This window comes from Salmo salar, chromosome ssa18 (assembly GCF_905237065.1).
Source record: "Salmo salar chromosome ssa18, Ssal_v3.1, whole genome shotgun sequence".
In the NCBI taxonomy this organism is placed as follows: domain Eukaryota; kingdom Metazoa; phylum Chordata; class Actinopteri; order Salmoniformes; family Salmonidae; genus Salmo; species Salmo salar.
The window spans coordinates 83046289-83058361 of record NC_059459.1 but is presented as its reverse complement, the minus strand read 5'-3'; the positions used below and the strand labels follow the sequence as shown (position 1 = coordinate 83058361).

The window sequence follows — 12073 nt, the reverse complement described above, 5'->3', positions numbered from 1 at the left end:
TGGTTAGAGAGAGAGACCATCTGGGTAGGGGCTGAGTGGTTAGAGAGAGAGAGACCATCTGGGTAGGGGCTGAGTGGTTAGAGAGAGAGAGAGACCATCTGGGTAGGGGCTGAGTGGTTAGAGAGAGAGAGAACCATCTGGGTAGGGGCTGAGTGGTTAGAGAGAGAGAGACCATCTGGGTAGGGGCTGAGTGGATAGAGAGAGAGACCATCTGGGTAGGGGCTGAGTGGTTAGAGAGAGAGACCATCTGGGTAGTGGCTGAGTGGATAGAGAGAGAGAACCATCTGGGTAGGGGCTGAGTGGTTAGAGAGAGAGAGACCATCTGGGTAGGGCCTGAGTGGTTAGAGAGAGAGAGACCATCTGGGTAGGGGCTGAGTGGATAGAGAGAGAGACCATCTGGGTAGTGGCTGAGTGGATAGAGAGAGAGACCATCTGGGTAGGGGCTGAGTGGTTAGAGAGAGAGACCATCTGGGTAGGGGCTGAGTGGTTAGAGAGAGAGAGACCATCTGGGTAGGGGCTCAGTGGTTAGAGAGAGAGAGAGACCATCTGGGTAGGGGCTGAGTGGTTAGAGAGAGAGAGACCATCTGGGTAGGGGCTGAGAGGATAGAGAGAGAGACCATCTGGGTAGGGGCTGAGTGGTTAGAGAGAGAGAACCATCTGGGTAGGGGCTGAGTGGATAGAGAGAGAGAGACCATCTGGGTAGGGGCTGAGTGGTTAGAGAGAGACCATCTGGGTAGGGGGCTGAGTGGTTAGAGAGAGAACCATCTGGGTAGGGGCTGAGTGGTTAGAGAGAGAGAGACCATCTGGGTAGGGGCTGAGTGGTTAGAGAGAGAGAGACCATCTGGGTAGGGGCTGAGTGGATAGAGAGAGAGAGACCATCTGGGTAGGGGCTGAGTGGTTAGAGAGAGAGACCATCTGGGTAGGGGCTGAGTGGTTAGAGAGAGAGACCATCTGGGTAGGGGCTGAGTGGTTAGAGAGAGAGAGACCAACTGGGTAGGGGCTGAGTGGTTAGAGAGAGAGACCATCTGGGTAGGGGCTGAGTGGTTAGAGAGAGAGAGACCATCTGGGTAGGGGCTGAGTGGTTAGAGAGAGAGAGAGACCATCTGGGTAGGGGCTGAGTGGATAGAGAGAGAGACCATCTGGGTAGGGGCTGAGTGGTTAGAGAGAGAGACCATCTGGGTAGGGGCTGAGTGGTTAGAGAGAGAGAGACCATCTGGGTAGGGGCTGAGCGGTTAGAGAGAGAGAGACCATCTGGGTAGGGGCTGAGTGGTTAGAGAGAGAGACCATCTGGGTAGGGGCTGAGTGGTTAGAGAGAGAGAGACCATCTGGGTAGGGGCTGAGTGGTTAGAGAGAGAGACCATCTGGGTAGGGGCTGAGTGGTTAGAGAGAGAGAGACCATCTGGGTATGGGCTGAGTGGTTAGAGAGAGAGACCATCTGGGTAGGGGCTGAGTGGTTAGAGAGAGAGACCATCTGGGTAGGGGCTGAGTGGATAGAGAGAGAGAGAGACCATCTGGGTAGGGGCTGAGTGGTTAGAGAGAGAGAGAGACCATCTGGGTAGGGGCTGAGTGGTTAGAGAGAGAGACCATCTGGGTAGGGGCTGAGTGGATAGAGAGAGAGACCATCTGGGTAGGGGCTGAGTGGATAGAGAGAGAGACCATCTGGGTAGGGGCTGAGTGGTTAGAGAGAGAGAGACCATCTGGGTAGGGGCTGAGCGGTTAGAGAGAGGGAGACCATCTGGGTAGGGGCTGAGTGGTTAGAGAGAGAGAGACCATCTGGGTAGGGGCTGAGTGGTTAGAGAGAGAGAGACCATCTGGGTAGGGGCTGAGTGGATAGAGAGAGAGACCATCTGGGTAGGGGCTGAGTGGTTAGAGAGAGAGAACCATCTGGGTAGGGGCTGAGTGGTTAGAGAGAGAGAGACCATCTGGGTAGGGGCTGAGTGGTTAGAGAGAGAGAGACCATCTGGGTAGGGGCTGAGTGGTTAGAGAGAGAGAGACCATCTGGGTAGGGGCTGAGTGGATAGAGAGAGAGAACCATCTGGGTAGGGGCTGAGTGGTTAGAGAGAACCATCTGGGTAGGGGCTGAGTGGTTAGAGAGAGAGACCATCTGGGTAGGGGCTGAGTGGTTAGAGAGAGAGAGAGACCATCTGGGTAGGGGCTGAGTGGTTAGAGAGAGAGAGAGACCATCTGGGTAGGGGCTGAGTGGTTAGAGAGAGAGATACCATCTGGGTAGGGGCTGAGTGGTTAGAGAGAGAGAGACCATCTGGGTAGGGGCTGAGTGGTTAGAGAGAGAGACCATCTGGGTAGGGGCTGAGTGGTTAGAGAGAGAGACCATCTGGGTAGGGGCTGAGCGGTTAGAGAGAGAGACCATCTGGGTAGGGGCTGAGTGGTTAGAGAGAGAGACCATCTGGGTAGGGGCTGAGCGGTTAGAGAGAGAGACCATCTGGGTAGGGGCTGAGTGGTTAGAGAGAGAGAGAGCCATCTGGGTAGGGGCTGAGAGGATAGAGAGAGAGACCATCTGGGTAGGGGCTGAGTGGTTAGAGAGAGAGACCATCTGGGTAGGGGCTGAGTGGATAGAGAGAGAGAGACCATCTGGGTAGGGGCTGAGTGGATAGAGAGAGAGAGACCATCTGGGTAGTGGCTGAGTGGTTAGAGAGACCATCTGGGTAGGGGCTGAGTGGTTAGATAGAGAGACCATCTGGGTAGGGGCTGAGTGGTTAGAGAGAGAGAACCATCTGGGTAGGGGCTGAGTGGTTAGAGAGAGAGAGACCATCTGGGTAGGGGCTGAGTGGTTAGAGAGAGAGACCATCTGGGTAGGGGCTGAGTGGTTAGAGAGAGAGACCATCTGGGTAGGGGCTGAGTGGTTAGAGAGAGAGACCATCTGGGTAGGGGGCTGAGTGGTTAGAGAGAGAGACCATCTGGGTAGGGGCTGAGTGGTTAGAGAGAGAGAGACCATCTGGGTAGGGGCTGAGTGGTTAGAGAGAGAGAGACCATCTGGGTAGGGGCTGAGTGGTTAGAGAGAGAGACCATCTGGGTAGGGGCTGAGTGGTTAGAGAGAGAGAGACCATCTGGGTAGGGGCTGAGTGGTTAGAGAGAGAGAGACCATCTGGGTAGGGGCTGAGTGGATAGAGAGAGAGAGACCATCTGGGTAGGGGCTGAGTGGTTAGAGAGACCATCTGGGTAGGGGCTGAGTGGTTAGAGAGAGAGAGACCATCTGGGTAGGGGCTGAGTGGTTAGAGAGAGAGTGACCATCTGGGTAGGGGCTGAGTGGTTAGAGAGAGAGAGACTATCTGGGTAGGGGCTGAGTGGTTAGAGAGAGAGAGACCATCTGGGTAGGGGCTGAGTGGTTAGAGAGAGAGAGACCATCTGGGTAGGGGCTGAGTGGTTAGAGAGAGAGAGAGACCATCTGGGTAGGGGCTGAGTGGTTAGAGAGAGAGAGACCATCTGGGTAGGGGCTGAGTGGTTAGAGAGAGAGAGACCATCTGGGTAGGGGCTGAGTGGTTAGAGAGAGAGAGACCATCTGGGTAGGGGCTGAGTGGTTAGAGAGAGAGAGACCATCTGGGTAGGGGCTGAGTGGATAGAGAGAGAGAGACCATCTGGGTAGGGGCTGAGTGGTTAGAGAGAGACCATCTGGGTAGGGGCTGAGTGGTTAGAGAGAGAGAACCATCTGGGTAGGGGGCTGAGTGGTTAGAGAGAGAGAGAGCCATCTGGGTAGGGGCTGAGTGGTTAGAGAGAGAGACCATCTGGGTAGGGGCTGAGTGGTTAGAGAGAGAGAGACCATCTGGGTAGGGGCTGAGTGGATAGAGAGAGAGAGACCATCTGGGTAGGGGCTGAGTGGTTAGAGAGAGAGACCATCTGGGTAGGGGCTGAGTGGATAGAGAGAGAGACCATCTGGGTAGGGGCTGAGTGGTTAGAGAGAGAGAGACCATCTGGGTAGGGGCTGAGTGGTTAGAGAGAGAGAGACCATCTGGGTAGGGGCTGAGTGGTTAGAGAGAGAGACCATCTGGGTAGGGGCTGAGTGGTTAGAGAGAGAGAGACCATCTGGGTAGGGGCTGAGTGGTTAGAGAGAGAGAGACCATCTGGGTAGGGGCTGAGTGGTTAGAGAGAGAGACCATCTGGGTAGGGGCTGAGTGGTTAGAGAGAGAGAACCATCTGGGTAGGGGCTGAGTGGTTAGAGAGAGAGACCATCTGGGTAGGGGCTGAGTGGTTAGAGAGAGAGAGACCATCTGGGTAGGGGCTGAGTGGTTAGAGAGAGAGAGAACCATCTGGGTAGGGGCTGAGTGGTTAGAGAGAGAGACCATCTGGGTAGGGGCTGAGTGGTTAGAGAGAGAGAGACCATCTGGGTAGGGGCTGAGTGGTTAGAGAGAGAGACCATCTGGGTAGGGGCTGAGTGGTTAGAGAGAGAGACCATCTGGGTAGGGGCTGAGTGGATAGAGAGAGAGAGACCATCTGGGTAGGGGCTGAGTGGTTAGAGAGAGAGACCATCTGGGTAGGGGCTGAGTGGTTAGAGAGAGAGACCATCTGGGTAGGGGCTGAGTGGTTAGAGAGAGAGACCATCTGGGTAGGGGCTGAGTGGTTAGAGAGAGAGACCATCTGGGTAGGGGCTGAGTGGTTAGAGAGAGAGAGACCATCTGGGTAGGGGCTGAGTGGATAGAGAGAGAGAACCATCTGGGTAGGGGCTGAGTGGTTAGAGAGAGAGAGACCATCTGGGTAGGGGCTGAGTGGTTAGAGAGAGAGAGACCATCTGGGTAGGGGCTGAGTGGATAGAGAGAGAGACCATCTGGGTAGGGGCTGAGTGGTTAGAGAGAGAGAGACCATCTGGGTAGGGGCTGAGCGGTTAGAGAGAGAGAGACCATCTGGGTAGGGGCTGAGTGGGCAGGGTTGGAGGAAAGGGAGACAGGAAAGGAAGCAAAGTAGTGACCAGAGATCTGGAGGGGGGTTACAATGAGATTAGTAGGAGAACAGAGACCTGGAGGGGGGTTACAATGAGATTAGTAGGAGAACAGAGACCTGGAGGGGGGTTACAGTGAGATTAGTAGAACAGCCTCTAGTAAAGATGAGGTCAAGCCTATTGCCTGCTTTGTGAGTTGGGGGGGACTGGGAAAGGGTCAGGTCAAAAGAGGCCAGGAGGGAAAGAGAGAGTTGGAAACAAATTTATCAAAGGCAGACATCGGGAGGTTGAAGTCGCCAAGTACGAACAGCGCTGAGCCATCATCAGGAAATTAGCTTCTTAAGGTGTCAAGCTCATTGAGGAACTGTTCAAGGGCACCTGGTGGGTGATCGATGACAATAATGTTAAGCTTGAGTGGACAAGTGACAGGGACAGCATGGAATTCAAATGAGGAGATGGACAGGTAGGAGAGGAGATGGACAGGTGAGAAAGGAGATGAACAGGTGAGAGAGGAGATGGACAGGTGAGAGAGGAGATGAACAGGTGAGAGAGGAGATGAACAGATGAGAGAGGAGATGGACAGGTGATAACGGAGATGAACAGATGAGAGAGGAGATGGACAGGTGAGAGAAGAGATGAACAGGTGAGAGAGGAGATGAACAGGTGAGAGAGGAGATAGACAGGTGATAACGGAGATGAACAGGTGAGAGAGGAGATGGACAGGTGAGAGAGGAGATGAACAGGTGAGAAAGGAGATGAACAGGTGAGAGAAGAGATGAACAGGTGAGAGAGGAGATAGACAGGTGATAACGGAGATGAACAGGTGAGAGAGGAGATGGACAGGTGAGAGAGGAGATGAACAGGTGAGAAAGGAGATGAACAGGTGAGAGAGGAGATGGACAGGTGAGAGAGGAGATGAACAGGTGATAACGGAGATGAACAGGTGAGAGAGGAGATGGACAGGTGAGAGAGGAGATGAACAGGTGATAACGGAGATGAACAGGTGAGAGAGGAGATAGACAGGTGATAACGGAGATGAACAGGTGAGAGAGGAGATGGACAGGAGAGAGAGGAGATGGACAGGTGAGAGAGGAGATAGACAGGTGATAACGGAGATGAACAGATGAGAGAGGAGATAGACAGGTGAGAAAGGAGATGAACAGGTGAGAAAGGAGATGAACAGGTGAGAGAAGAGATGAACAGGTGAGAGAGGAGATAGACAGGTGATAACGGAGATGAACAGATGAGAGAGGAGATGGACAGGTGAGAGAGGAGATAGACAGGTGATAGAGGAGATGGACAGGTGAGAGAGGAGATGGACAGGTGAGAGAGGAGAAAAGAGAAAATCTCCAGTTAGGAGAAATGAGTAGACCTGTGTCACCACCATGACTACCAGATGTTCTAAAACATAGTCATAGGAAGAGAGAGCAGCTGAAGTAGCAGCGTTCTCTGGGGTGATCCATGTCTCCGTCAGGGTCAAAGGGCAGCATAGACTGATATGAACTGAAGGGACTGAAGGGCAGCATAGACTGATGTGAACCTGTCGTTCTTGACCTGCAGATCGGCAGTTACAAACACTAACAGAGACCCAGACTTCCACATGGGTTGGGTGCGCAGGGTACAATAAATTAGAAGTGTTGCAGCCAAGGGGTTGGGGAGCGTCTGTAAAGCCTACAGGGAGAGGTGTAAACAGGTACAGAAAACACACATAGTTGACAAAACTACAAAAAGAGAAAAATGTGATATTCTGTAAATAACTCCGGTAAGATACTCAAGCGAGAGAGTGGTGTGGAGCCTTCCTCGAACAACTCGGCAGAACCGTCCTTGTTTCGGCGACGGACTTAGTTTTGCGACAAAACCGCTACTGACACGACCGCAACTTACAGCTGCTGCTGAGAAACCAGGAGACTGAAGACCTAACACTAATTACCTAGGAGAGGAGAATCCTGGAGATATCAGGAGTCCTCTAGCTCTCGTATCACTCCTGGAGATATCTGGAGTCCTCTAGCTCTAGAATCACTCCTGGAGATATCAGGAGTCCTCTAGCTCTAGAACCACTCCTGGAGATATCAGGAGTCCTCTAGAATCACTCCTGGAGATATCAGGAGTCCTCTAGCTCTAGAACCCCTCCTGGAGATATCTGGAGTCCTCTAGCTCTAGAACCCCTCCTGGAGATATCAGGAGTCCTCTAGCTCTAGAATCACTCCTGGAGATATCAGGAGTCCTCTAGCTCTAGAATCACTCCTGGAGATATCTGGAGTCCTCTAGCTCTAGAATCACTCCTGGAGATATCAGGAGACCTCTAGCTCTAGAATCCCTCCTGGAGATATCAGGAGTCCTCTAGAATCACGCCTGGAGATATCAGGAGTCCTCTAGAATCACTCCTGGAGATATCAGGAGTCCTCTATCTCTAGAATCACTCCTGGAGACATCAGGAGTCCTCTAGCTCTAGAACCCCTCCTGGAGATATCAGGAGTCCTCTAGAATCACTCCTGGAGATATCAGGAGTCCTCTAGAATCACTCCTGGAGATATCAGGAGTCCTCTAGCTCTAAAATCACTCCTGGAGATATCAGGAGTCCTCTAGAATCACTCCTGGAGATATCAGGAGGCCTCTAGAATCACTCCTGGAGATATCAGGAGTCCTCTAGCTCTAAAATCACTCCTGGAGATATCAGGAGTCCTCTAGAATCACTCCTGGAGACATCAGGAGTCCTCTAGCTATAGAATCACTCCTGGAGATATCTGGAGTCCTCTAGCTCTAGAATCACTCCTGGAGATATCAGGAGTCCTCTAGCTCTAGAATCACTCCTGGAGATATCAGGAGTCCTCTAGAATCACTCCTGGAGATATCAGGAGTCCTCTAGAATCACTCCTGGAGATATCAGGAGTCCTCTAGCTCAGAAAATAGATTCATATTTATTCATATTAATCAGAAAGAAATTCTACAAACCAGTTTTTCTTTGTCATTATGGGGTATTGAGTCCTTATGGGGTATTGAGGCATTATGGGGTATTGAGTCATTATGGGGTATTGAGTCATTATGGGGTATGGAGTCATTATGGGGTATTGAGTCATTATGAGGTATTGAGTCATTATGGGGTATTGTGTCATTATGGGGTAGTGAGTCATTATGGGGTATTGAGTCATTATGAGGTATTGAGTCATTATGGGGTATTGTGTCATTATGGGGTATTGAGTCATTATGGGGTATTGAGTCATTATGGGGTATTGAGTCATTATGGGGTATTGAGTCATTATGAGGTATTGAGTCATTATGGGGTATTGTGTCATTATGGGGTAGTGAGTCATTATGGGGTATTGTGTCATTATGGGGTATTGAGTCATTATGGGGTATTGAGTCATTATGGGGTATTGAGTCATTATGGGGTATTGAGTCATTATGGGTATTGAGTCATTATGGGGTATTGAGTCATTATGGGGTATTGAGTCATTACGGGGTATTGAGTCATTATGGGGTATTGAGTCATTATGGGGATTGTGTCTGATGAGACATTTTTTACATACATTTTATAATAAGGCTGTAACATAAAAAAATATGGAAAAAGTCAAGGGGTCTGAATACTTCCCGAATGCACTGTAGATGCATGACATAGTCAGACATGACATAGTCAGACATGACATAGAGATATGACATAGTCAGATGGGATATAGTCAGTTGGGATCAGAGATTGCCATTCAGAAAGCCCGTGTTCATATTTGTAATGTTAAAACATGGCGTCCAGCTCCGCAGTAGTTCCACAGAGGACCAGCAGAGGGCACCACTCAACGACTAAACTCCTGTCATATTTACTCACTACATAATGGAAACAGATCTGTGTGATCGAGCGTGTCCGTGAGCGTGAGCGTGTCAGTCAGCGTGGCCGTGAGCGTGAGCGTGTCCGTGAGCGTCCCAGTGTGTGTGTCCGTGAGCGTGTCCGTGAGCGTGAGCGTGTCCGTGAGCGTGTCCGTGAGCGTATCCGTGAGCGTGTCCGTGAGCGTGTCCGTGAGCGTGTCCGTGAGCGTGTCAGTGAGAGTGTCAGTGTGTGTGTCCGTGAGCGTGCCAGTGAGCGTGAGCGTGCCAGTGAGCGAGTCAGTGAGCGTGCCAGTGAGCGTGCCAGTGAGCATGTCACTCACAGCCAGTATCTTATCGCCGATCTGTAGGTGTCCATCTTTACAGGCCGCTCCTCCCTCGATGATCTTAGTCACATAGATACTGTTGTCACCTGGTACATGCTGGTTCCCTAGTCCACCTGCTATACTGAACCCCAAACCTGGAACACACACACAGAATAAGGGAAGAGAGAGATTAGGAAGAGGAGGGAGGAAGAGGAGGAGAGAGGAAGAGGAGGGAGGAAGAGGAGGAGGAGGAGGAAGAGGGGAGGAGGGAGGAAGAGGAGGGAGGGGGGAGGAATAGGGGAGGAGGGAGGGAGGAAGAGGGGAGGAGGGAAGGAGGAAGAGGGGAGGAGGGAGGGAGGAAGAGGGGAGGAGGGAGGGAGGAAGAGGGGAGGAGGGAAGGAGGAAGAGGGGAGGAGAGAAGGAGGAAGAGGGGAGGAGGGAAGGAGGAAGAGGGGAGGAGGGAGGATGAGTGGAGGAGGGAGGAAGAGGGGAGGAGGGAGGGAGGAAGAAGGGAGGAGGGAAGGAGGAAGAGGGGAGGAGGGAAGGAGGAAGAGGGGAGGAGGGAGGGAGGAAGAGGGGAGGAGGGAGGAAGAGGGGAGGAAGAGGGGAGGAGGGAGGAAGAGGGGAGGAGGGAGGATGAGTGGAGGAGGAGGAGGAGGAGGAGGTGGAAGAGGAGGTGGAAGGAGGAGGAAGGTTTTCAGATTAAAGTAGCTGTATGAACAAGATCACAAACTGCTCATCTTTTTAATGGAAACAAGTGTATCTACTTCCGGGTTGCTGAAACACACCTACAGCATTTAGTCCGAGAAAACACACACACCTTTAGGTCCTTTGATGAGTTTGAGTTGTGTGACGGTCTCCATGGGCGGCTTCCTCCGGAGGACGTAGAGACGGACAACTGGCCCCGCCTCCTTTAGAGCTTCCACAGCCAAGCTGTGTGTCACCTCACGAACATCGACATCATTTACTAGTATTACACTGTCATTAACCCTGTAACATAGACGTAATACATATTATATATCTATATAACCCTCCACTGTCATTAACCCTGTAACATAGACGTAATACATATTATATATCTATATAACCCTCCACTGTCATTAACCCTGTAACATAGACGTAATACATATTATATATCTATATAACCCTCCACTGTCATTAACCCTGTAACATAGACATAATACATATTATATATCTATATAACCCTCCACTGTCATTAACCCTGTAACATAGACATAATACATATTATATATCTATATAACCCTCCACTGTCGTTAACCCTGTAACATAGACATAATACATATTATATATCTATATAACCCTCCACTGTCATTAACCCTGTAACATAGACGTAATACATATTATATATCTATATAACCCTCCACTGTCATTAACCCTGTAACATAGACATAATACATATTAAATATCTATATAACCCTCCACTGTCATTAACCCTGTAACATAGACATAATACATATTATATATCTATATAACCCTCCACTGTCATTAACCCTGTAACATAGACATAATACATATTATATATCTATATAACCCTCCACTGTCATTAACCCTGTAACATAGACATTGTATATATTAAATATCTATCTAACTGTAAGCAAACAGGAAACCCCTCATCCAGAGGCGGCGCTCCTAGTGGCCGGGGACTTTAATGCAGGAAAACTGAAATCAGTTTAACCAATTTTCTACCAGCATGTCACATGTACCAGTGACACGCTCAAAACGGAAATGGTCAGATGACGCAGATGCTAAGCTACAGGACTGTTTTGCTAGCACAGACTGGAATATGTTCTGGGATTCATCCAATGGCATTGAGGAGTACACCACATCAGTCACCGGCTTCATCAACGTCGTCCCCACAGTGACCGTACGTACATATCCCAACCAGAAGCCATGGATTACAGGCGACATCCGCACCAAGGTAAAGACTAGAGCGGGACACTAATAAGAAATCCCGCTATGCATTCAGACGAACCGTCAAACAGGCAAAGCGTCAATACAAGACTAAAATTAAATCCTACTACACTGGCTCTGACGCTCGTCGGATGTGGAAGGCACGCAAACTATTACAGACTACAAAGGGAAATCCAGCCGCAAACTGCCCATTTACCTCGCCTACCAGGCGAGGTAAATGCTTTCTATGCTCGCTTTGAGGTAAGCAACACTGAAGCATCCATGAGAGCACCAGCTGTTCCGGACGACTGTGTGATCACGCTCTCTATAGCCAATGTGAGCAAGACCTTTAAACAGGTCAACCAGGACGTGTACTCCGAGCATGCGCTGACCAACTGGCGAGTGTCTTCACTGACATTTTCAACCTCTCCCGGACCGAGTCTGTAACACCTACAGTTGAAGTCAGAAGTTTACGTACACTTAGGTTGGAGTCATTAAAACTCGTTTTTCAACCACTCCACAAATTTCTTGTTAACAAACGGACATTTACAACATGTCCCTGTCTGAGTCTGTAATACCAACATGTTTTAAGCAGACCACCATAGTCCCTGTGCCCAAGAACACTAAGGTAACCTGCCTAAATGATTACCGCCCTGTAGTACTCACATCGGTACCCATTAAGTGCTTTGAAAGGCAGGTCATGGCTCACATCAACACCATCATCCCGGAAACCCTAGACCCACTCCAATATGCATACCGCCCAACAGATCCACAGATGATGCATTCTCTATTCCACTCTACACTGCCCTTTCCCACCTGGACAAAAGGAACACCTATGTGAGAATGCTGTTCATTGACTACAGCTCAGCGTTCAACAACATAGTGCCCTCAAAGCTCATCACTAAGCTAAGGATCCTGGGACTAAACACCTCCCTCTGCAACTGGAGCCTGGACTTCCTGATGGGCCGCCCCCAGGTGGTGAGGGTAGGTAGCAACACATCCGCCACGCTGATCCTCAACACTGGGGCCACTCAGGGGTGCGTGCTCAGTCCCCTCCTGTACTCCCTGTTCACCCACAACTGCGTAGCCAAACCCGACTCCAACACCATCATTAAGGACCGTTTTCACCTACACTACCGTTCAAAAGTTTGGGGTC

General features: G+C 50.4%; 1 protein-coding gene across 2 annotated transcripts in view; it reads right to left on the bottom strand.

Moving 5' to 3' along the window:
* The window catches only part of LOC106591968 (disks large homolog 4), a 90054-nt gene that overhangs the window by 33034 nt on the left and 44947 nt on the right, over positions 1–12073 (bottom strand). For both annotated transcript variants that reach the window (XM_045701726.1, XM_045701727.1), the window contains exons 4-5: positions 9827–9996; positions 9025–9161 (exon numbers count right to left, since the gene is read on the bottom strand). In XM_045701726.1, the coding sequence (XP_045557682.1) occupies positions 9025–9161; positions 9827–9996 (307 nt within the window). The remainder of the gene's footprint in view (positions 1–9024; positions 9162–9826; positions 9997–12073) is intronic.